Genomic DNA, 21,944 nt, shown 5'->3' with positions numbered 1-21,944 from the left:
TTATCTAATTTGGTGTTATATTTGGGGGCAACTCTGTGCACATACCAAAAATACTCTTAGCACAGAGGAGGACAGCCAGGCAGATCTGTGGTGTCAGTTCACAACCTTTCTATAGGCCACTGCTCTGGTATCTCAAAATTCTAACTCTGCCATCCCTGTACATATACTCAATCACGGGATTTGTTGTTGATAGTATTGACTCGTTTAGAAGAAAGTGCAATATTGATTTAGAGAACACTAGACCCCCAAAAGTGATTTGTACTTGGTAAAACAATTTCTTAAGCAATGTACAGGAAGGTGTGCGCTATTCAACAGGTTTCATTTTCAGTAAGCTTCCAGCAGAACTGAGAAAATGAGTGATATACAGCAAGTCATAAAATCTGAATTGAAAAGTTTCCTTTGAAACACTCTACTTCTATTCTGTACGGGGTTCCTCACAGTAGATAGGATCTTTTCTCAGTAATGAGTTATTTACTCGTATACTCTCTCATAACTTTTTTTGGTATTTTACTAATGCAGTAGATTAAAACTGAAGAAACTGCAAAAGGGTGGGAATTTAAGGAGAATAGGACCGGGATAAACTGAAAGAACCAGAGTTTGTAGAGGGTTTGAGAGAGTATTAGGGAATGATTGACAAGAACGGGGGAAAGAAATATAGTAGAAGAAGAATGGGTAGCTTTGAGAGATGAAATAATGAAGGCAGCAGAGGATCAAGTAGGAAAAAATATGAGGGCTGGTAGAAATCCTTGGATAACAGAAGAGATATTGAATTTAATTGATGAAAGAGAAAATATAAAAATGCAGTAAATGAAGCTGGCAAAAAGGAATACAAACGTCTCAAAAATGAGAATGACAGGAAATGCAAAATGGCTAAGCAGCGATGGCTAGAGACATATTTTTCTAGGGGTAAGATAGATATTGCCTACAGGAAAATTAGAGAGACCTTTGGAGCGAAGAGAACCACTTGTTTGAATATCAAGAGCTCAGATGGAAAACCTGTTCTAAGCAAAGAAGGGAAAACAGAAAGGTGCAAGGAGTATATAGAGGGTCAGTACATGTGCAATGTACTTGAGGGCAATATTATGGAAATGGAAGAGGACATAGATGAAGATGAAATGGGAGATATGATACTGCGTGAAGAATTCGACAGAGCATTGAAAGACCTAAGTCGAAACAAGGCCCCAGGAGTAGACAACATTCCATTAGAACTACTGATAACCGTCAGAGAGCCAGCCCTGACAAAACTCTACCATCTGGTGAGCAAGATGTACGAGACAGGTGATGTACCCTCAGACTACAAGAAGAATATAATTATTCCAATCCCAAAGAAAGCGGGTGTTTACAGGTGTCAACATTACCGAACTATCAGTTTAATAAGTCATGACTGTAAAATACTAACACGAATTCTTTACAGACAAATGGAAAAAATGGGTAGAAGGTGACCTCGATGAAGATCAGTCTGGATTCAGTAGAATTGTTGGAACATATGACCCTATGACTTATCTTAGAAGATAGGTTAAGGAAAGGCAAACCTACATTTCTAGCATTTGTAGACTTAGAGAAAGCTTTTGACAATGTTGACTGGAATACTCTCTTTCAAAAATTCTGAAGGTGGCAGGTGTCAAATACAGGGAGTGAAAGGCTATTTACAATTTGTACAGATACGAAATGGCAGTTATGAGAGTTGAGGGCCATGAAAGGGAAGCAGTAGTTGGGAAGGGAGTGAGACAGGGATGTAGCCCATCCCTGATGTTATTTAATCTGTATATTGAGCAAACAGTAAAGAAAACAACAGAAAAATTTGGAGTAGGAATTAAAATCGACGGAGAAGAAATAAAAACAATGAGGTTTGCCGATGGCATTGTTGTTCTGTCAGAGACACCAAAGGACCTGGAAGAGCAGTTTAACAGAATGGATAGTGTCTTGAAAGGAGTATATAAGATGAACATCAACAAAAGCAAAACGAGGATAATGGAATGTAGTCGAATTAAATCAGGTGATGCTGAAGAAATTACATTAGGAAGTAAGACACTTCAAGTAGTAGATGAGTTTTGGTATTTGGGAAGCAAAATAATTGATGATGGTCAAAGTAGAGAGGATATAAAATGGAGACTGGCAGTGGCAAGGAAAATGTTTCTGAAGAAGATAAAATTATTAACACTGAGTATATATTTAAGAGTCGGGAAGTCTGTTCTGAAAGTATTTGTATGGAGTGTAGCCACCTATGGTAGTGAAACATGGACGATAAATATTTTAGACAAGAAGAGAACAGAAGCTTTTGAAATGTGGTGCTACAGAAGAATGCTGAAGATTAGATGGGTAGATCACGTAACTAATGAGGAGGACTGAATAGAATTGGCGAGAAGAGGAATTTGTGGCACAACTTGACTAGAAGAACGGATCAGTTGGTAGGACATGTTCTGAGGCATCAAGGGATCACCAGTTTAGGACTGGAGGACACCATGGAGGGTAAAAATTGTAGGAGGAGACCAAGAGATTAATACACTAAGCAGATTCAGAAGGATGTAGGCTGCATTAGTTACTTGGAGATGAAGAAACTTGCACAGGATAGAGTTGCGTGGAGAGCTGCATCAAACCAGTCCCTGGACTAATGCATGTGTTTATAAATTTTATAATTAGCATTCTGTAAACTATGTACTGACTCATTTTATGACCAAGTAACTTTGGCTCACATGACCCCACAGAACTTGATACATGAATAGGTAAATAACTCTAACTTAAATGTCAGACAAAGAATAAGATGTGTCTTTGTTTGTGAAACCATCACTTCAGAGCTATGAAGGTGAAGCTTAGATTGACAGGAAAAATTTTCATTTTCTAATTTTTGTTTGAGAGCTTCATTTGTTGAGAGAGAGAGTAATAGAATTTCATGCTGTTAGTTATTCATACTGGCAGTATTTTGTGATTTTTCTTTTTGTGATTTCATTGAAAAGTGTGTCTTGAATATATTGTTCTGCATTATCTGTTGTTTCAGCTTTCTGCTGAGAGAAAAATTTCTAAACTTCTTGATGAACTAAAAGTCAGCAATGAAAGTTTAATAGCTGCAGAGAGAGCTCATTCAGAGAAAACTGCAGTTCTTCAAACTGCTCTTGATGAAGTTGCAGGAGAAAAACTTGGTATGTCATTCATGAGCCATTATAGAAACCTTTCTTCGTTTACATTATATGTTAAAGAACGAGCCTTACCTGCTGTACTTTGGATGTAATTTCTCCAAATAATTTTGCTCCTAATTTCTTGATGAATAAATTAAAGAAATCAGCATCTGTTGGTGACATATTGTTTATTAAAAATCATTATTAGTTTTGACTTTGCAGCTGTCATTAGTTCTAAAAATCAAAAACGTAAACAAAACAAAGTTTCAGCAAAATATTTAAAGGAAAGAAACAGACATTAAATATGTGAAAAAAGTTAACATGTTACCCTCTAAGTACAGCAGTGACACATAGGTTTCTAGTCAATATTGAAAAGAATAAGAGTAGAAAGTGTGTACATAAAGATGAAAGTTAAGATTTTCAGCACCGTGTCTGTAAATGTACAATTCCAAAGCATCTTGCTTTATGTATTGACTGTGTGCCTGTTGTTGATGCTGCACTCAGTGGGTAACTTCTTCACTTTTTTCCTCGACATCTAATATGTCCTCCTTCTTGTTTCATTAATTTATGGATATGTTTTTCGTTAACATTTTTAGGTCTTATGATGACTTCAAAGCCAAAAACTATCATGAATTTTAGTAAAGTAATATGTGACAAAGACCTCATTTCACTTAAATGAGTGCTATAAAGTAAGAATTTTTAGTTTCTAAGGATATGCCATAAATGAATAAAATTCATATATGGGTTATATTCATATCAACATTTTTGTTTAAATAGGAACGTCAAGGTGTGAAACAAGAGGAGTAACTTACCTCTTGAAACTAAAAGTTGTACTTCGTTTTTCTTCATCTCACTCATGGTGTAGAGAAAAACTGTTCACATTCTGTACAAATGTCATGTGTTAACAAGAAGATTGCATTGTCAGCAATACTGGTATATTAAAAAGATGTGGCCACTTATTGCTCCCAATTGGAGATTCATTACTATTGTAGTGCCATGTAATTTGTGATTTTCACATATATACGCACACCTCATGTTCATGAATTCTCATCTGTCTTTATCCTTTCAAGATATGAAATTACTTTGTATTTCTAAATGTGTTAGAAATAGTTAACTTTGTAACATTTCACATTTGTTCTCATACAGTAGATAGTTTTGAAAGCTGTGGTGCAGTGCAGCATAGTGGTTAGCATCACTGGCTTTTGCGCTGCATGTCACCAATTCAAACTTGAGCACCAGCAGTTATTTGTCATTTAATGTCTATCGTTTCTTCAAATACCTTATGTTTGTATGTTCTGCAGTATACGATGTTTAGCTGCACTCTCTGTCCAGGAAGCCAGTTCTGTTCTGGCTGTATATTAGTGTCCGTAACAAAAAGTACTTTCAGTTCTAAGTGTTGCATTTCATTGATGACCCTGCCTTCAAATTTGGACTTGATTTTGGCTTTGACATGACATGGTTTGGTGGAGAAGCTTGGTACTTCAAAACATCAACATGACCTTGTCTACAACTAGGGAATGTAAAAGCCATTGCCTGCAGGGACATTGTTCCTAATATCTTTATACAAAGGACTCAGATGGACTCCAAAACAGCAGTAAGTCACCAGTACATCAGGTATCCATCATTGTTTTCTGTAGACGATGGTCAGGACCCAGCAAAATTATTGAAAGGATTCAGCTGAATTGCCAAATACAGCAGATGGGATGACATTATGTGTTTGACAAACTGGCAATTTTACTTGGATCGCACAGCCTAGCAATGGTTTGAGCAGCTCAATAGCTGGGACAAATTCCAGGTCAAATGTAGGAAAACATTTGGCAACAATCAGCATCTAGCCTGCTTTGTGGAAGAACAACTGCAGGACAAGTTTTGGCCCTATACCAAATTGTGAATACGAATATGACAGAAGCCAAAAGAGTCACACTTCATGAAAGGCGTTGCACAAGACATGTACCTAGCTCTTCTGGTAAAGGATGCCACAGTGACCAAGGAATTTTGGTGGTGCCAGCACATTGAGGAAATGCAATAGAAAAGTGTTGCACAAAAGGATATAAATATGACCTACTGCCTAATGTGGTCCTTAATGGCAGTTCTGGAAGACCTCTGTGAGATCACCTCTGTCATATGCCAGATAGTAAGATAACAGATACAGCAGTATATGGCAGCCAGAAATGTTGGTCCAAGTACACAAGAGATAGCAGTGTTGAATGTTGACCCCATACATCAGGAGGTAATAGAGAATGATGAAAATGAGGTGTATCAATCTTAAGCAACACTCTCCACCACTAGCCAAACATACCAGGAAGAATGGAGTCAGCCACCTTGTACTTATGCTGCAGCCATCAAACAACAACTCAGCATCTGACCAACACAGGTACAACCAACTCCTATGCATAGTATAATTGTCTGTGTAAGAACAGACATTTGGAGAACAGAGGAAAAACAAGCTGTGTGCTTCCTCTGTGGGCACCCTGGGCATGTTGTACACTACTGCAGAGAAAGAATGCACATTTTCAACAACTACTACACCACCAGACACCATCCATCTTGGCAGTTTTATTCACGCTAGTCAGCCACTGATGATTATAGTCAACCTGTGGGGCAAAGCCTGTAGCTGTATCCAGGATAAGGTTACTCCCCAACATACTGTAGTTGTTCCCCATCATGGTACAGAGGTGCTAGCTGCACACCCAGCTTCTTAATAAAGGAATACTAAGCAAAGCAACCATCTGGTATTTATTTATTTATTTATTTATTTATTTATTTATTCTTCACTATTACAGTCCATTATTTGAAAAGCTAAAATAGGCACACTTTCTTGTATAATAATAAATTTATATATTAACTACTTATTTCTGATATTTATATTTTTAATACTAAACAACTACTACCACTACAGTACTATAACAAATGCTTAACTAGTAACCCAGCGACTAATACTACTTTAAGCATGACGGAATCTGTTCTCTGTTTTTTCATTTATTTCACTGCACTTAACCTGTAGGTGGTTGTCCCTGCTACTGGATCGCCCTCATACTACCCTGGTCAACAGCAATTGTCTGCTGAATTCCTTGGGCATTGGGCAGCACTTCAGTAACATTTCCTCTGTAACAAGTAATTCCACCAATCACTGTTACATTTCGGAAGTCCACATGATCACTTGAACCAACACAATGCAAATTCTTGAGAAACTATTTGATTCAGTGGTCATTCACCTCAGTTGTCTCGTCTCCATCTGGAGAGTATGTTGTCTAACCGGGATGGCAGCATGTTAACCTGTGGTTGAATGCCTCATGAAGTCTTCCTTGGCCTTCTCAAATACTGCGGCTGCAATACCATCCAAGATGTGCCAGGTCGACTCGCTTCTTAGTGCTACTTTGCAATCCAACATCCTTAATGTCTGACAGCCATTACCTGCCACCTCATCATAGAGCATGCAGCCCCCACCCCAATGTGTGTTCTAGTGTGCCCACACTGCTGCAGATGCAGCTATCATTCATCTACCTTTTGATTTTGTTTGGATAGCATAGGGGCCATGACCAGTCATGTAATGTATCAGCCCACTCGATGGGTTAAGAAATCTCATTTTTAGTCTCTCCCTGATGTTAGGGAGAAATTTGTATGTTCTCCTGCCTGTGCCTGAAGTGTGCCATTTATTTTGCTATAGTTGCAATATGCGATCTTCTACCAATTTTTTCGTGTTGATTTTAGTTCCAAGCATTCTTCATACTTCCATGTGATTGCTGTTATTTAACTATAAGGGGCATTCAAAAAGAAATGAGCCAGAGGCACAATTATAGAAACCAGTATCTGTATGTTAGAAGTATTGACCCTGGCTGTTGAGACACTTGTCCCACTCAGACACAAGGCGGTGAATGGCTGTCTCATAAAATTCCTTGGGGCTGCGACGTTAACCAATTCCGCACATACAGCTGGACATCTTCATCTGAGGTGAATTGTTTGCCCCTCAGAACCATAAATTGCTAATAAAGTCTTAACCTGACACTGACCACAGCAGATAACATGTCTGTCCTCGGAGGCTTCTCAACCAGCTCTCACATTTACTACAAATCATACATTATTAATAAAGTCATGTCTGAAAGAACAGATACCATCTTAGTATATATAAAGTTAAGGCTCACCGGCCACTTGACCATCTTCTTCTTTTGTGCGAATGCACAAACAGTGCCCGAACTCTTTACAGGAATCGGCAACACGCCACAAATAATGAGTATAATGGGCGGGGGCACTACGAATGTAGTGCGGGACAATAAGTTGAGAATCTGGGTTTCGCGAGAGGAGTGCCAGAGATAAATTCCTGCAGTTGCACTATCCTCTGTGTCCTCAGTGGCTCAGATGGATAGAGCGTCTCCCATGTAAGCAGGAGATCCCGGGTTCGAGTCCCGGTCGGGGCACACATTTTCATCTGTCCCCATTGACGTATGTGTTCATTTCATTGTAAAGTCTTAATGGACACTGATTATGGCAGACAACATGTCGGTCCTCTGACACTGCCGAACCGACTCTCACATTTATAAACTAGACATTGCAAATCAAGTTTTAACTGATACTGCGATGGATAACATGCCCGCCTCCAAGACTGCTAAACCAGCTCTGCTCTTACAGCTGAACCACTTCGCCTGCCATCTAAGTTAGGCACGATCCGAAGATCACGGAAGTGCTTTGTCTGCCTTTTCATTAAACAGTTGTTTATAATTCTGTTTGTTATTAATACTAGTGAAATAATGGAATGATAGCATGCTATTGAGAGATGCTTTAATTTGAAATGCAAGCAAATACACTCTTTAGTTTGTCTAATATTAATAATAGAAGATTACCATTCTTCTGCACAACTTCTGAACGCAGCAGCCAATCGCGGAGGAGGACCCCAATTTAGGCAGTCTTTCTCATGATACCTGTATTGAACAAACCATCTGTCATTGGTACCTCACACCACATTACTTCATCTTGTTACTGCTGCCTTCTCAGTTGCTCTAAAAACAGCTTCTTGTACCTGAATATGATAGCTGCAAAGCCAGAAATATTACACCACCTATGTTGTCGCTGTCATGTAATTTCTGTAGCCTGGGCTCCAGTGCTACATCCCAAAACCCTGAATCACACACACACTGATTCCTGCAAATAGTGTGTTGTTGTTGTTGTTGTCTTCATTATTTTCTTTCCTGGGATATTAAAAAGTGTGTCACCTGTGACAATAATCTCTCAGGCAGTTGTGCAGTGCTTCTGGACAATCCAGCCCACTAACGCAACCAAAGTTACCAAAAGCATCAACAATATCAGTCGTCATTGCTAGAGCATCCATAGAACGAACATCTGTTGCTAGCAGAATTGCTTTGTTAATTGTGTCGTCAGTCAGCTTGCTTCTTCTAAACAAGTACTGGTAAGGGCTCATCCTGTGTAGCAGTCTATAATCTCATAATCTGTTGCATAATATTTTTTTTTTCTTTTCAAATATTGTGCCAGGAACATTCAAAAAACAAATTGGTCTGTAGGATTTTGGTATCATCTAATCCTTATCTTACCCTTTACTAGTTATTACCACTTTAGCATTCTTCCATGGTGCAGGGACCCATCCTTACAAGACACACCTGTTGCACAGTTCACACAAGTAACTATTTAATTGGTTATCTAGGGCTTGTATTATTTCGGCAGGGATCCCATCCAGTCCTGGAGACTTTTTTCTTTTTCAGTCTTAAAATTATTTACGTAATTTCTTTTTGTGTGAAAGGGTACACAAGTTTATTGTTTCTACAGTCTTCCCATAATATTTTTTGTAACTTACACTGATCCTCTGTCTCACCCCCTTCTCCATCATCAGGAAGTAAGTCTTCCATTAGCAGGGCAGGTGACTATTCCCAGCTTTCTGTTACCATCCCATCATCCCTTCTGAGCATGGATAAGATTGTTAGTGATTGCATTTTCTTGCAGACAATTTTATATGTTATACTCCAGAGATTAGCTTCTAAGTGAGTCTCCACAAATTGTTTTGATCATTCCATTTTTGTTTTCCATAACTCCCCCTTAAAACATTGTTTAACATGCCTGTATCTATGCAGTCTCCGGACTCTCTCGTCTTGGGTCGTGCTGCTCTGATATAACTTCTTCACTGTTTTTCTTTCATGTCTTAATTTCAGCAGCACCTCAGTCCAGGTGCAAGGTGCTCCTTTAGAATGACATAGTCACTGTCAGTCCTTGCTCTTTAACATATACATTTTCACCCAGCAGTAGACTTCCCAGACACTGAAATACCCATTTAGTTCTTCCCAATTATCATCCTTGAGGTTGTATTTGGGCCTTAAGGTCACATTGACAGTGGCATTTAGTGTATGATATTGTAATCACTCAGTGTCATTCCACACTCAACTTTCCAGACTTTTGCGTGGCACACCACCATCGTATTTGCTTAAGTGATGTCTATATTTGCGGTTGCTCTGACCCTCACTTTGTAGGTAGGGAGACTGTGAGGTGCATTCAGTACCTGTAGGTTGAGTTCTATAATGGCTGCTTCTAGTTGTCTTCTGCTGCCATCAGCCGGGTAGCTATGCCACAATACTGACTTCACATCTGCATCAGTGGAGTACACAAGAAGCGTAGTTAGTCCTAGATGACTAATGTCATGTAGTCTTAGCAGACTCATCGATCTCGTCACTGAATTGAAATTACGTGGAAACCAGCATGTAACTGTCCGTACTGGTTAACATTTCCTTGCAGATTACGTGTTCTGAACAATACTGTGATATTTTTGTCACTTCTATGACCTTGTTAAATACTATTATTGCTGCCATAGGGTGTTGCCCTTGGGTGACTATCTGGGCAGTTATTGGCATACTAAGGACCTTTCCTGCCTTAGGATATGGTTCTTGGAGGCACAGTACATCCAACTGCAATGTCTTTTGCCACTCTCTTAGCCTCATGCAATACACTGACACTTCTCATAACATTAAGCTGTCTTATTTTTATCTCCATTAGGGACGATGGTTATATATTGGACAATCTTGCCCTTCTCATCCATAATCCAGAGCTATATGACCATGCATCATCATGATGTGCTTGTACAACTTGTCTAAGGAGAATGATACATTTCTTCTGACAGAATCGTGTTTTAGTAACTTCTCCAGTTTTTCATCTTCTGTGGGCAGGTTGTTCACTTTGTGATGGAGTATATCTAAGAAATCAGTTACAGAAAAAGTAATATACCATATTTTACAGACTATAAGCTGTGCTGTAATTTTTAAGCATTTTTTTAAATAACATTTTTACAATCAACTTCAATACGTGATCATCTAGTTTTGAGCATTTGCAATCAGTCCTCTATTTGCACATTTAGTCTTCTTCTTCTTCCTCTTCCTCTCTCTCTCTCTCTCTCTCTCTCTCTCTCTCTCTCTCTCTCTCTCTCTCTTCCCCCCCCCCCCCCCCCCCCCCCCCCAGCTTTTCTGTTTGTGGAGGGCTGAAATTCTGCTCAGCTGCTGTTTCCATGTTCTTTTGCATATGCTGCAAATTTCAATTTATAGCCCGCATCATATGAATACCTTTTTTTTCCATTATGAAACTAGCTACTAACAAAAGTATTGTACTGTTACCGATAACATAAACCTCTTTCAATTCAAGTTCACTTGCACCTTAGACTGTAATGATGCATTATAAGCTAGACAGTGTTCTGGGTTTGTGATGGCAGGGCTGGAGAAGGGCGATGTCAACAAACTTCTGAATCCCTGTAACTCATGTTCATCGCATCAGTGCACTGATACAGATTTCCCGCGGAATTGAATATATGGCCATTTTTAAGACTGACAGGAATTTTAAAACAAACACTGTGGATTTTTATATTAACACACGTAAATTTTGGAAGTAGTTTTTTTAAGAAAGGAGTGCATCTTATAGTCCGTAAAATATGGTACTCCCCTTCTGGATGCATATTGCATACCTGATGTCTTAACCCAGTTGTAAGCGTCATTGGCTCTTCCGGCCTTGTGAGTTACATGGCATTCTCTATGTTTTCATAAATCTGTCACGGATCTGTTCCGATCTGTGTTTTATTGGTTACTTCTCTGTTGTAGGTGTTTGTTTCCTATGCAAACTGGCTCTGAGTGTCGTACTGTATTTTTTGCAGAGTCACGTACTACATTGGTGAATCTTTTTGTACACCTGTAGGCAGAGCAGTATTTGCCTCAGGTTGTGTGGTGCCGCATTTTATGTACAACAGCACAGTTTGTGTCACCAAATCCTGATCGTTTGTATAATGTGTCACTCCTATATCCACCTGTGATCTTGCATCTCTGTTACACCACATAGTTCTAAATTTTCCCCAAAAAGTTCTTTCCTGCTTTTTGAAGGTGTGTGATGCTCTAGTTTGGTCTGTGTCATGTGCTCATTTATGTGGTACTTACTGCTCACTTTTTGCTGAAATTTCTCACTCTTTCAGCGTCCTTCCTCATCCTTGATTGTGATTTATATTTCTTACATAGACAGCACTTGATGGTGTCATTAGAGTCCTCATTGCTTTCTTGTGTTGTGAGATGCCTATCCATAATCCATTCTTAAACCCTACCTTGTTAGGAGGGCTTGATATGTGTAACAGTTGTCTCTGTTTCATGTGCACTTTTTACCCTATATTTACATGGCACACACACACTGCTGCTTGTTTGATTTTATTGCAGTCTTTTACGGCCATCTTCCCCATGATGTCCACAAATTACTGCTTGTTTATCCCAGTGTTTTGCGAAATGACAAAGGTCTTGGCACTGAACGCACTGCTCATTACTACATAGTCTTTCACTGAAACCGAATGAAACCCAAGATATGCTTTTTGTTGCTTCACGAGGGCTGTTCTAACCTCAGAACTGGCTCCAGTGACTTGATGGACCACTTTTCTTCCTATTGGTCCTGTCGTGAATCATACTGTAAAGCCATTTTTGAAACTTTTAGTAAGTTTATCGTCAAAGTTCTGCATGTATATTGTGTCTTTGCATCTGTGCCATGTGGGATGTTGTGCAGTATCATTAAAGGTCTCTCTTTCTTAGGCTGTTCTCAAATCAGTCTCTCTTGTACCTTTTTATGGTTCATTATGTTTTCCGTGTCACTTTGTGTAGCAGTTTCCAGGATGACTACAACAGTATTGGTTTGCTTTATCTTCCACATACAATTTTCCTCAGGTACGTATGTGAGACTGCCACAGTTACCAAAATGTCAGGAAATTTCATTGATGTCATCATGGACAGCCGACCTGTCCAGGCACTAGTTGACTCAGGGCTCCGTTTTCTGTAATGTTGCACAATTATCATTGTCAACGAAAGAAGACTGTGTTCTGTGATACAAAAGTGATTTTACTGAAGGCACAAATGGGAATAAGCAGCCAACAGGAATATGTAATGCAAAAAGACTATTAATGATAGAACACAGCAGGTCATTCATAAGGTTATTATTGGATGGGATGTTGTGCATGGATCACAAGCAGTCATAGACTGTGGAAGATCACAGCTCCAGATTGACAGTACTAGTGCAAAAAGCACATGACAAAGATTGCCCTAGGTGATTGTTTGCTGTTTAGAAAACTGTTATCCCATCATCCTCAATATGACGAGTTCCAGTCATCAGTTGAGATGCTCAGTTAAACTGTGAAGCTTTCGTCAGTTACAAAAAGCTTCACAGGCTCACAAAAGAAATTTAGATGTCAGTGACAACTATAAGCAGTAAAGAGGATCAAGAAGTGCTTAGAATCACTAATTATCATGAGCAGCCACAACTCGTCCCTAGAGGTACATGTGTAGGAGCAGCTGAACCATTCCAGAAAGGGCGGCTTAGTGTCATCAATGAAAAATCGTGCTCCGCTGCCACTACAGATAATACAGTGGAGGAAGCGACTATCGAACTGCCAATAAGATCTGGCCTGAATGAGGAAAACCCTTGACGAGTATTAGCCATTCTGCACCAATTTTCTTGGAACCAGGTACAAGAAAGATGTTTCCTTGTCCTTGAGGAGGTGCTAACTACTACTCCAGTACTAGCATTCTGTGATGAAAATGCTAAGATGACTACACAATGATGCTAGCTGTTATGGGATAGGCACAGTTGTATTGCAAATTCAGAAAAGTGCTGAAAATGTGATAACTTATGCTTCCAGAATACCCTCCAAGTTCAAGGTGAACTACTTTACAACCAAGAAAGAGTGCCTTGCAGTTGTTTGGGCTATCACCAAGTTCCAGCCATATTTATTTGGCAAACCATTCACCATTGTGATGGACCACCATTGTTTATACTGGCTGAGTAGCGTGAAGGATCTGTTGATTCAGTTGGTGACATGGGTACTGAGGCATCAGGAGTATGTCACAGTGTTAAACAAAACCGGAGCACAAGGATGCTGACTGCCTTTCAAGGAATCTTTTGGCAGAACACAGCAGTGTGGATGAAATCTCAGTCACCACTGAATTAAATGACATCGCTGCCAAACCAAGGGAAGATCTGGTACTTCTAAAAACTACAGAAGCCTTAAGGAAGAATAATCCAGCAAAGTAGAATTCCAATTAATAAACTAATACAACTGTCATCCAACAGAGCATAAATGGTTACTCATCATGCTAGCCCATCTACGGCCAGGTAACCTCAAGTTTTTCCATGACGGTTCAACATCTGCAGACCTGGGATTCATGAAGACTCTATATTGGATCAGACACTAGTATCACTGGCGAGGTCTCTACCAGTTTGTTAGACACTGTGTGAGCCACTGTAAGGAATGCCATTGATAGAAGCACATGCCTTTATCATCTCAGAGGCATCTTGTACCATTCCTGCCTACAGCAGTGCCATGTCACAGCACTGGAATCAACCTCTTGGGGAGGTTCATAATGTTGATAAAATGGAATCAATGGATAAAATGGAATCAATGGATGATAGTCTGCACTAACTACATCACCTGCTATGCTGTCACCTGTGGCAAGTCCCAAAGCTCCAGAAATTGCAAAGTTCCTTGTATAAGACATCATTTTGAAGTATGGAGCACTTTCTATTATAATTTCTGATCTTGGAAAAGCTTTCCAATGAAGACTATATTAAAAGTAATTTCCTATTGCAGCGCACCTACAGGTTGACAACTGCATACCATCCATAGACTAATGGACTCACAGATCGCTTTAATAAGACATTGTCAGATATGCTCTCAGCATGCATTGATGTCGAGCAGAAATACTGCCCAGCATAACAGTCACATACAACAAAGCGAAGCAAGACACTATGTCACGAGGATGAAATGCCAATGGGTACAGTGTTCCCATTTCAAGTGGATGATACTCGAGATGACCATGTGAGATACCTCACCACCAGGACAAAAGGAGCAAGGCAGATGGCTTGCGTTTGGACCCTGCACACCCTAGAGAAAGACTGAGAGCAATATAATGTCAAGCACTGCGCAGTGAGATACGGTCTGGGAGACTTGATACGTATTTTTGTGGAACTATTGGAAAAGTTGCTGAAGTGCTACTCTGGGCTCTATTGTCTCCTTAGTTACAGATGAGGTCAAGGATTATGCCTTCATCAAGAAGACAAAAGTGCAGAGATGCCATCCACGTTCTACATATGAAGCCTTACTACGGTCAGGAGATGCAGACTGATGATGAGTGATTCAAGGATGCGGAAAACCCACTCATTAATCAAGAAGCCTCAATGGAAGGAGCTGCCTTTGATGTTCGTCGCTGTGAAGAGGGTCAAACATCATGACCAGAATGCGACGGTCCACCAGGACTGTTATACAATATCTGTATCCAGCGTGCTCCAGTCAGCTCCAGTGAGAATTTCTGAAACAGAGGGGAGGGAGCAATGTCGCTGACTGTAGTACAGTGTGACCTAGTGATTAGCGTAGCTGCCTGGCATGCTGCCAGTCACTAGTTCAAACCAAACCACCAGAAGTTATTTTTTATTAAGTATTAATTGTTTGTGGAAGATTCTTTAAACATTGTATGTTTGTATATTCTGGAGTATTCTATGTTTGTATAAATAACTGCACTCTTGTTCCAGGAAATCAGTTCTGTTCTGGCTGTATGTTAGTGTTGGTAATAAATGTGCTTTCAGTTCTAAAGTGTTGCACTTGATTGATGAACCTGCCTTTATATTTGGTCTTGATTGTGTCTTTCATGTGATCATATGACATGGAAAGGGGAGTCCTAAAAAAAATTTTTTTGTGTATTTATTTCATCCTGAAACACTTAATTGCCATTCACAAGATATTGTATACATGATAAATACACAAAATGTTTTGAAATTCTTTTTTACTGCCATAATAATAATAATAATAATAATAATAATAATAATAATAATAATAATAATAATAATAATAATAATAATAATAATAATAATGATGATGATGATGATGATGATGATGACTTGTTTAAAAATGTTGTCAGTCGGCTACAGTGTGACAATTAGTGCACTACATGAAATAAAAGTAAATTAGATACAAACTACGGCATACACACACTTTATTCAACATGTAAACATAACTACAGATATTCAGATTTAGGTTATGACACGTTTGATATGCCTGCCGTCATTGATGGTGATGTGGCACAGACAAATAGCGAAATTCTACATGACCTGCTGAAGTGTCGGAACTTCGATGCTGTCGATGACTTCCTGAATTGCTGTTTTCAGCCCAGAAATGGTTTTGGGGTTATTGTTGTACATTTTGTCTTTAATATAGTCCCACAAAAAGGAGTTGCAAGTGTTCCAATCTGGAGAATATGGTGGCCTATTGAGGCTAATGCTAGTGGCCTCCGGGTACCCCTGAGCCAGAATATGGTACCCAAAATGATCCTTCATTACTTTTAAACACTCTCCTGCTTCGATATGGTTGAGCTCTGTCTTGCATGAACTGCATCTTGTCAAAATCAGGGTCACTTTGGATAATGGGGATGAAATCATCTTCCAAAACCTTGACATATCATTCAGTATTCACTGTGCCATCAAGGAATATAGAACCGATTATTCTGTGACTGGACATTGAACACTACACAGTCACCCGTTGGGGATGAAAAGACTTCTTGATCATGAAATGCGGTTTCTCAGTCCCCCAAATGAGCCAATTTTGCTTATTGACGAACCCATCCAAATGAAAGTTGCTTCATCACTAAACCAAACTATACACGCGCATAGTAATTTCCATCATGCACTGCAGCCAACTGTGTAGTTTGAACATCGGAACACAAACCGTTGAGAAGTTATGATGATTTGGTTTTATATAGTTCTATAATTGTCACCCTATATATTCTAATATTAGTACCTGTAATGATATATTAATTTTTTCTTTTGGACAGTACTTGAAGCTCAATTAGAAGCAAGTCAACGCGAACATAAAACTCTTCTTCAACGTTTTTATACTACCTCTGGTGAGATGGAAAACTTACGCCACACGATTATAGAACTGAGGCGGAAACTGGATGAGAGTCAGGCTGCACTCCAAGAGCTTGGGAGAGAAAACCAGACATTACAGGTTGGAGCTTATAGAACGTTATTTCAGATCAAAATATTTGTACTGTATTTTACATTATAGCAAAACTTTCACAATGTTGTGGTAAGCGTTGCAGTTAGAACAGTCATATTTCCATCATGTGAGGCAATTATTTGTTAAAATGTGAAATATCTCTTTTTCGAAAAGCTTTTAATTGCATAAACCATGTACATATATAAAAATTAAAATTTGATAACTAGACTAGTGTCAGTTGTCAAGACAACCATTCTCAAATCATGCTTTTAGCAGACACAAGTTGAACAAAAACTGGGGATACCAGTAAAAACCTTATCATACAATAACTTGAACTTGTATAAGAGACAGGTTCAGTGAAACAAATTTTCATTGTTGCAGCACAATAAAAATGTGACTGATTCTACACCACGGGTAATAAAATTGTAGTTAAATGTAAAATATAAAAATGTGATTGTTATGCCACATAACTTGGTGACAGCAAAATAAAATGTTTGTGTGTCCATTTGGGCTAACTTGACTAAGTGTGTGAGTGAATATTCTTATCAAATGGTAAGGGATCCCAGACTAATGAGCAATTCTCAAGAATCAGTTGAACAAATGTTTTGGAAGTTATCTCCTTTGTGGATGAATTATGTTTCCTTAAGATTTTTATTTTTAAGTTAATCTGTTTTCCTGGGTTTAGTTGTCATTCCATCTTAAATTATGTCGGTGTATGTCCTTAGTTACTTCGTAGTTGTGAATGTTCCCAGTTACTACTGCCAGTTAACATCTGTGATTCCATGATGATGATACAAGCTTTCATAGTTCATTTGAAAGGAAAGCAGTATCAATTTTAGGTAAAAAGTTATGTGCAAAAATTTTTCTGGTACCTCTGACAGTGGAGCTCTTCTATTGCAAGCTCTTTGCTTTCCATATTTGGGGAGCCGGTAGTATGGAGCAAATCAAGAAAAAATTGCCTAGGAAACATGAGCTTTGAAATGTGTACCTGAGGAGCCATGAGCACTCCTCCCATGGAAGCGACGTGTTTCACAGTAGCAAAGATGAAAAAGTGATCATAGCTCTAAAGGTAAGCACCCTAGAGCCCATGTTTACTGGACTTTTTTTCCTTGTTTTGGTCCATACTACCTCCTCCCAAAATATGGAAAGAAAGCACTTGCCGTAGAAGAGGTCCACTGTCAAAAGAATGGTTTTCACTTACAACTTTCAACTTGGCCATTTCTTGACCAGGATCTCTTACCTCAAATTCATACATTTACCATTCTCCACCATCTCTTTAAAGTTTGTAACATCATCATAGAATCACCCTGTACATCTAAATGACTTCTCTGCAGTGTGTAGGCATAGAGTTCGTAAACCACTTCGAAACAATTCCTCAACCACTCCACTCCCAAATAGCACTTGGGAAAAATGAACACCTAAATCTTTGCATGTCAGCTCCAATTTCTTTTATTTTATCATGGGTAGGTGTCAACAAAATATTTTCACATGTGGGTGAGAAATTTGGTGATCAAAATTTCATGAAAAGCTCTCATGGTGATGAGAAATATCTATTTTTGAATGATTGTCAGTCTAACTCACTTACCATATCCATGACATCCTCTTCCCTATGTCACTATAATACAAAGTACTGTTATCCTTATGGGTAAGTTTTCAAACTAGTTAACACTAATGCCTACCAGTTTCTTTGTAGTGTGCAGTTGGAGTGTGTACCTTCCCAAACATCTATCAGTTTCCCAGCCCCCTATCCCCATCCTCAGTCCTTCTTAGTCCCTCTTAAATATAACTCCAACCCTCCTTGTTGTCATCATTGTCCTCCTCCTCCTCCTCCTCCTCCTCTCCTGCCTCCCACCCATTCCACTACACCAGCTTCTTACTCATTTTAGTTAGGTTTATAGCCCTTTTCCATTGTTGTTAATGCACTGGATTTCATTTGAGAAGAGCAGAGTTCAAATCTCCATGCCATTATTGAGTTAGGTTGTTTTTTTAACTTATTTAAGACAAATACTGAGAATGTACCTTTCAAAATTCGGTGACTGATTTACTGATTTCCTGCAGCATTCTCCTTTAGTCGAAACATGTGTTCCGTCTGTATGATCTCTTCGTCAATGAGATGTGAAATCCTAATCGTCTCTTCTCTTCTCTTCTCTTATATCTCTTTCGCTAACTTGCCTCCCCAATCTTCCCATACTCTTTCATCCCTGTATTCTTGTGTGCAGCATGCAGATGCCCTGCCCTACACCAAAATGTTCCCTCTTCTATGTCCACATGCTCACTCTTTCCCTCCCTCTAAGAAAACAACCACTCACTCTGCAGCAGTGTGTGTGACAATTGAAAGTTTCTGGCAGGTGAAAACTGTGCACCAGTCCAGGACTTTGTCTTTCGTTAGCAAGTGCTCTACTGACTGAGCTGCCCAAGTGTCTCTCACAAGCCACCCTCATAGTTTCACCTCCACTTGTTCCTCTCTAGTACCTTACAAACTTCACAGAAGTTCTCCTGAATAACTTACAGAACTATCACTCTTGGGAGAAAACATTAAAGATAGTTGTTCTGGTGGTATGAGGACTCTGGTGGGTGAGTAAACTTCCAGCACAATGAAGTCTGGGAATAAACTGAGGAGCAAATGACAATATAATTAAAAATTTGTTTACAGTTCATAACAGGAAATCAAGTATGATGCATTCTTTCTGAAACTGTACTAATTAATAAGTATTTAAACAATAGTGAGTGTTTGGTGTATCACAGAGGACTTCCTACGGCCGATCAAAGTAATGACTAAGAAGTTTTTCAGTTCCAGGCTTAAGTAATGATACTATGTCAAATATTCTTTGAAGTATGTATGAGTAATTTATGATATTGCATAAATTCTAAGTGCTTAATGAACAATGTACTAAGATTAATTCATAAAATTGACCGATAATCATCTCCTTTCATTTTCTTTGTTTGTAATTCAGCTGGACCTCGAAAAGTTGACTGGGCGCAAATGGACTGAAGATTCGGATGCTCCGCAATGTGCTCAGTGCAACAAAGACTTTTCAATGATAGTGAGGAGACACCATTGTCGAAATTGTGGACAGATATTTTGCAATGAGTGTTCTTCAAAACTGGCACCTGTTGGGAACAATAAGAAACCAGTCAGAGTCTGTGATAACTGTTACAATGAAATTATGAATAAATAAGTCTTAACAAGCTACTGGCACAATGGCTGAAACATTTATTGTTATGAATGGTGTTTGGTATTGTGTGGATAACTTCTTGTACCAGTGTAATATTAGTTAATATTTATGAATGTTTCATAAGAAATCTTGGTTACTCAAAACTCTGCATTGCAGAGAACATAAATTGTTCTTGGCCATGGTAGTACAGAAAAATTAGATTTTCGTGCTTAACTATTCACTGACAGCGCTTTAAATTTTTTATGTCGTGTATTTATCTAACGAGCTGTCAGCTATTTCCAATACAAAAGCTTTAAGGACTGTGAACTGCCTCTTCATGTAATGAAAATGTGACTGTGTGTACATTTTAACGGGCACTGATATTATATTTAATCTATGTGTTCATAATGAGAACCCCTGTGCCATTTTGGTAATTTTTTGTACAAATTTAATTTATTTTACTGTGTTATATTAATTTTAAAAGTGATTCACATGTTTATGAAGTCAGTAACCTAATTTCATATGTATAATCCATATTGAGCCTGGTGACATATATTGTGCTTACATACAGGTATTCGTGCTACATCAAGCTGAGGAAAGGATTATTATTAGTCATCAGTCTGTGCTGCTAACAGTTACAATAACAAAGGATTTGTTTACAACTAACAAGCTCCCATGTAATGGGTAAAAGTTACACAGTGCTCTATGCTGTTAATTCAGCATAAATTAAACAGCTGTTGTACAGTATATTGCAAAATATTTTTATGATTGTAATTTTTGTTACTGTTGTTGTTCATGATTTCATTGAAAATTAAAAAAAATATTTTAATATTTTGTTTGATCTGTTAGTTACTTATTCCAACTGATTTGTATAATTTCCTATGTTGATAATTTTACCTGCTCATTAGTACTTCACGACTATGTGGTACATTTATATGATTTAACACCAATACCGAAAGGAGAAAAGGTAACAACTCACCATACAGCTGATACATTGACCAGATGAACACACAATATGACAACTGTATAGGAAATTGTTAACATTTACCCCTTTTCATGCCTTTTTTTCCCACTAAGGCACTTCGATTATCATATTTAACACTAATTTATGAATTAACAACACGTGGACAGCCCAGGCAAGGTAATGGAATGAGGAACAGAGGAAATGTGCTCATTAAACACATTGTTTGCATCATCTGCAAAACATTAACTGTTTGTGGTGGTTAGTAAATAGGCGAAAAAGTGTTTACTTTTTTCCTTGTTTCTACAGCTCAAACTCAATTGAATAAAACTACAAGGATGCACAGTTACACAATGATGTCATGTTATATTCAGTTTTCATAAAGTGTATGAAAAATATATTTATAAAAAGTATTGTGGCTACATTTTTATCATTGCAATGATTTCTTGGTTGCTATTCGTGCTTGTACATATGAAAGAAATCTAAATTCCTACAAGCAGTTCTCATAATAGCCTATATCGTTTCTTCAGCTACATTTAATTCATGCGGAGTCAAAATCTCATCAGTTCTAAATTTTTCTCACTATTGAAGGTAAAAACCTCAGCACAGCTGCCTGAGTAATCTTACAAAATTGCTATCATTTATTTCCTTTCATATTTCATTTGTTTGTTTATATTCTTATACATAATGCAGCAGCTAACTGTGTTAACATGGTAGCTTGTTCTACAACCCCCTCTTCCATTCTGGTTTTGAGCTAAATAGACAGGCCAACCAATGTCTCTGGCAGTATAAGTTGTGATTAAAAGCTGTGACGTAGGTGTGCATTACAGATCAAAGGCACCTTAAAATTCACTTTGTTTTTAGACTAATTCTCCATCTGACTAAGATGAAAATAGGTGTAGATAAGTCTCCAAAGTACTGATATGAGACTGCAAAATTTACTCCCAGCAAATGGAATTCTTAAGGTTCTAGTAATTAACTATAGAAATAGAAAAAAAAGTTATTTTAAAGTATTTCTGAAAATCATCAGGGGTCCTATAATACTTGGTACTGAAATTTGGATAAAACAAGAAATGAGAGCATTTTTCTGAGCAAGGTAACAGAAGAGCTGCTGAACAAAGTAAAGTGTAAATCAGGGCTTCAGCATGAAACTCCAAATACTTAATTGAGAAACTCGAACTACATATTAGAAAAATCTGAAAGTCTCTTTCACAACATCAAAACAA

General features: G+C 38.3%; 1 protein-coding gene across 1 annotated transcript in view; it reads left to right on the top strand.

The window, feature by feature from the left end:
* Nucleotides 1–20,528, top strand: part of LOC124555732 (early endosome antigen 1-like) — a 207,129-nt gene extending 186,601 nt beyond the window's left edge. Inside the window, exons 14-16 of the mRNA XM_047129754.1 lie at nt 2,996–3,137; nt 16,436–16,611; nt 19,557–20,528. Of these exons, the coding sequence (XP_046985710.1) occupies nt 2,996–3,137; nt 16,436–16,611; nt 19,557–19,781 (543 nt within the window). The 3' untranslated portion in view covers nt 19,782–20,528. The remainder of the gene's footprint in view (nt 1–2,995; nt 3,138–16,435; nt 16,612–19,556) is intronic.
* Nucleotides 20,529–21,944: the final 1,416 nt, after the last annotated feature.

Source organism: Schistocerca americana, chromosome X, assembly GCF_021461395.2.
Source record: "Schistocerca americana isolate TAMUIC-IGC-003095 chromosome X, iqSchAmer2.1, whole genome shotgun sequence".
Classification (NCBI taxonomy): Eukaryota; Metazoa; Arthropoda; class Insecta; order Orthoptera; family Acrididae; genus Schistocerca; species Schistocerca americana.
The sequence above is the reverse complement of the archived record's forward strand: the minus strand, read 5'-3'. Positions and strand labels throughout refer to the sequence as shown.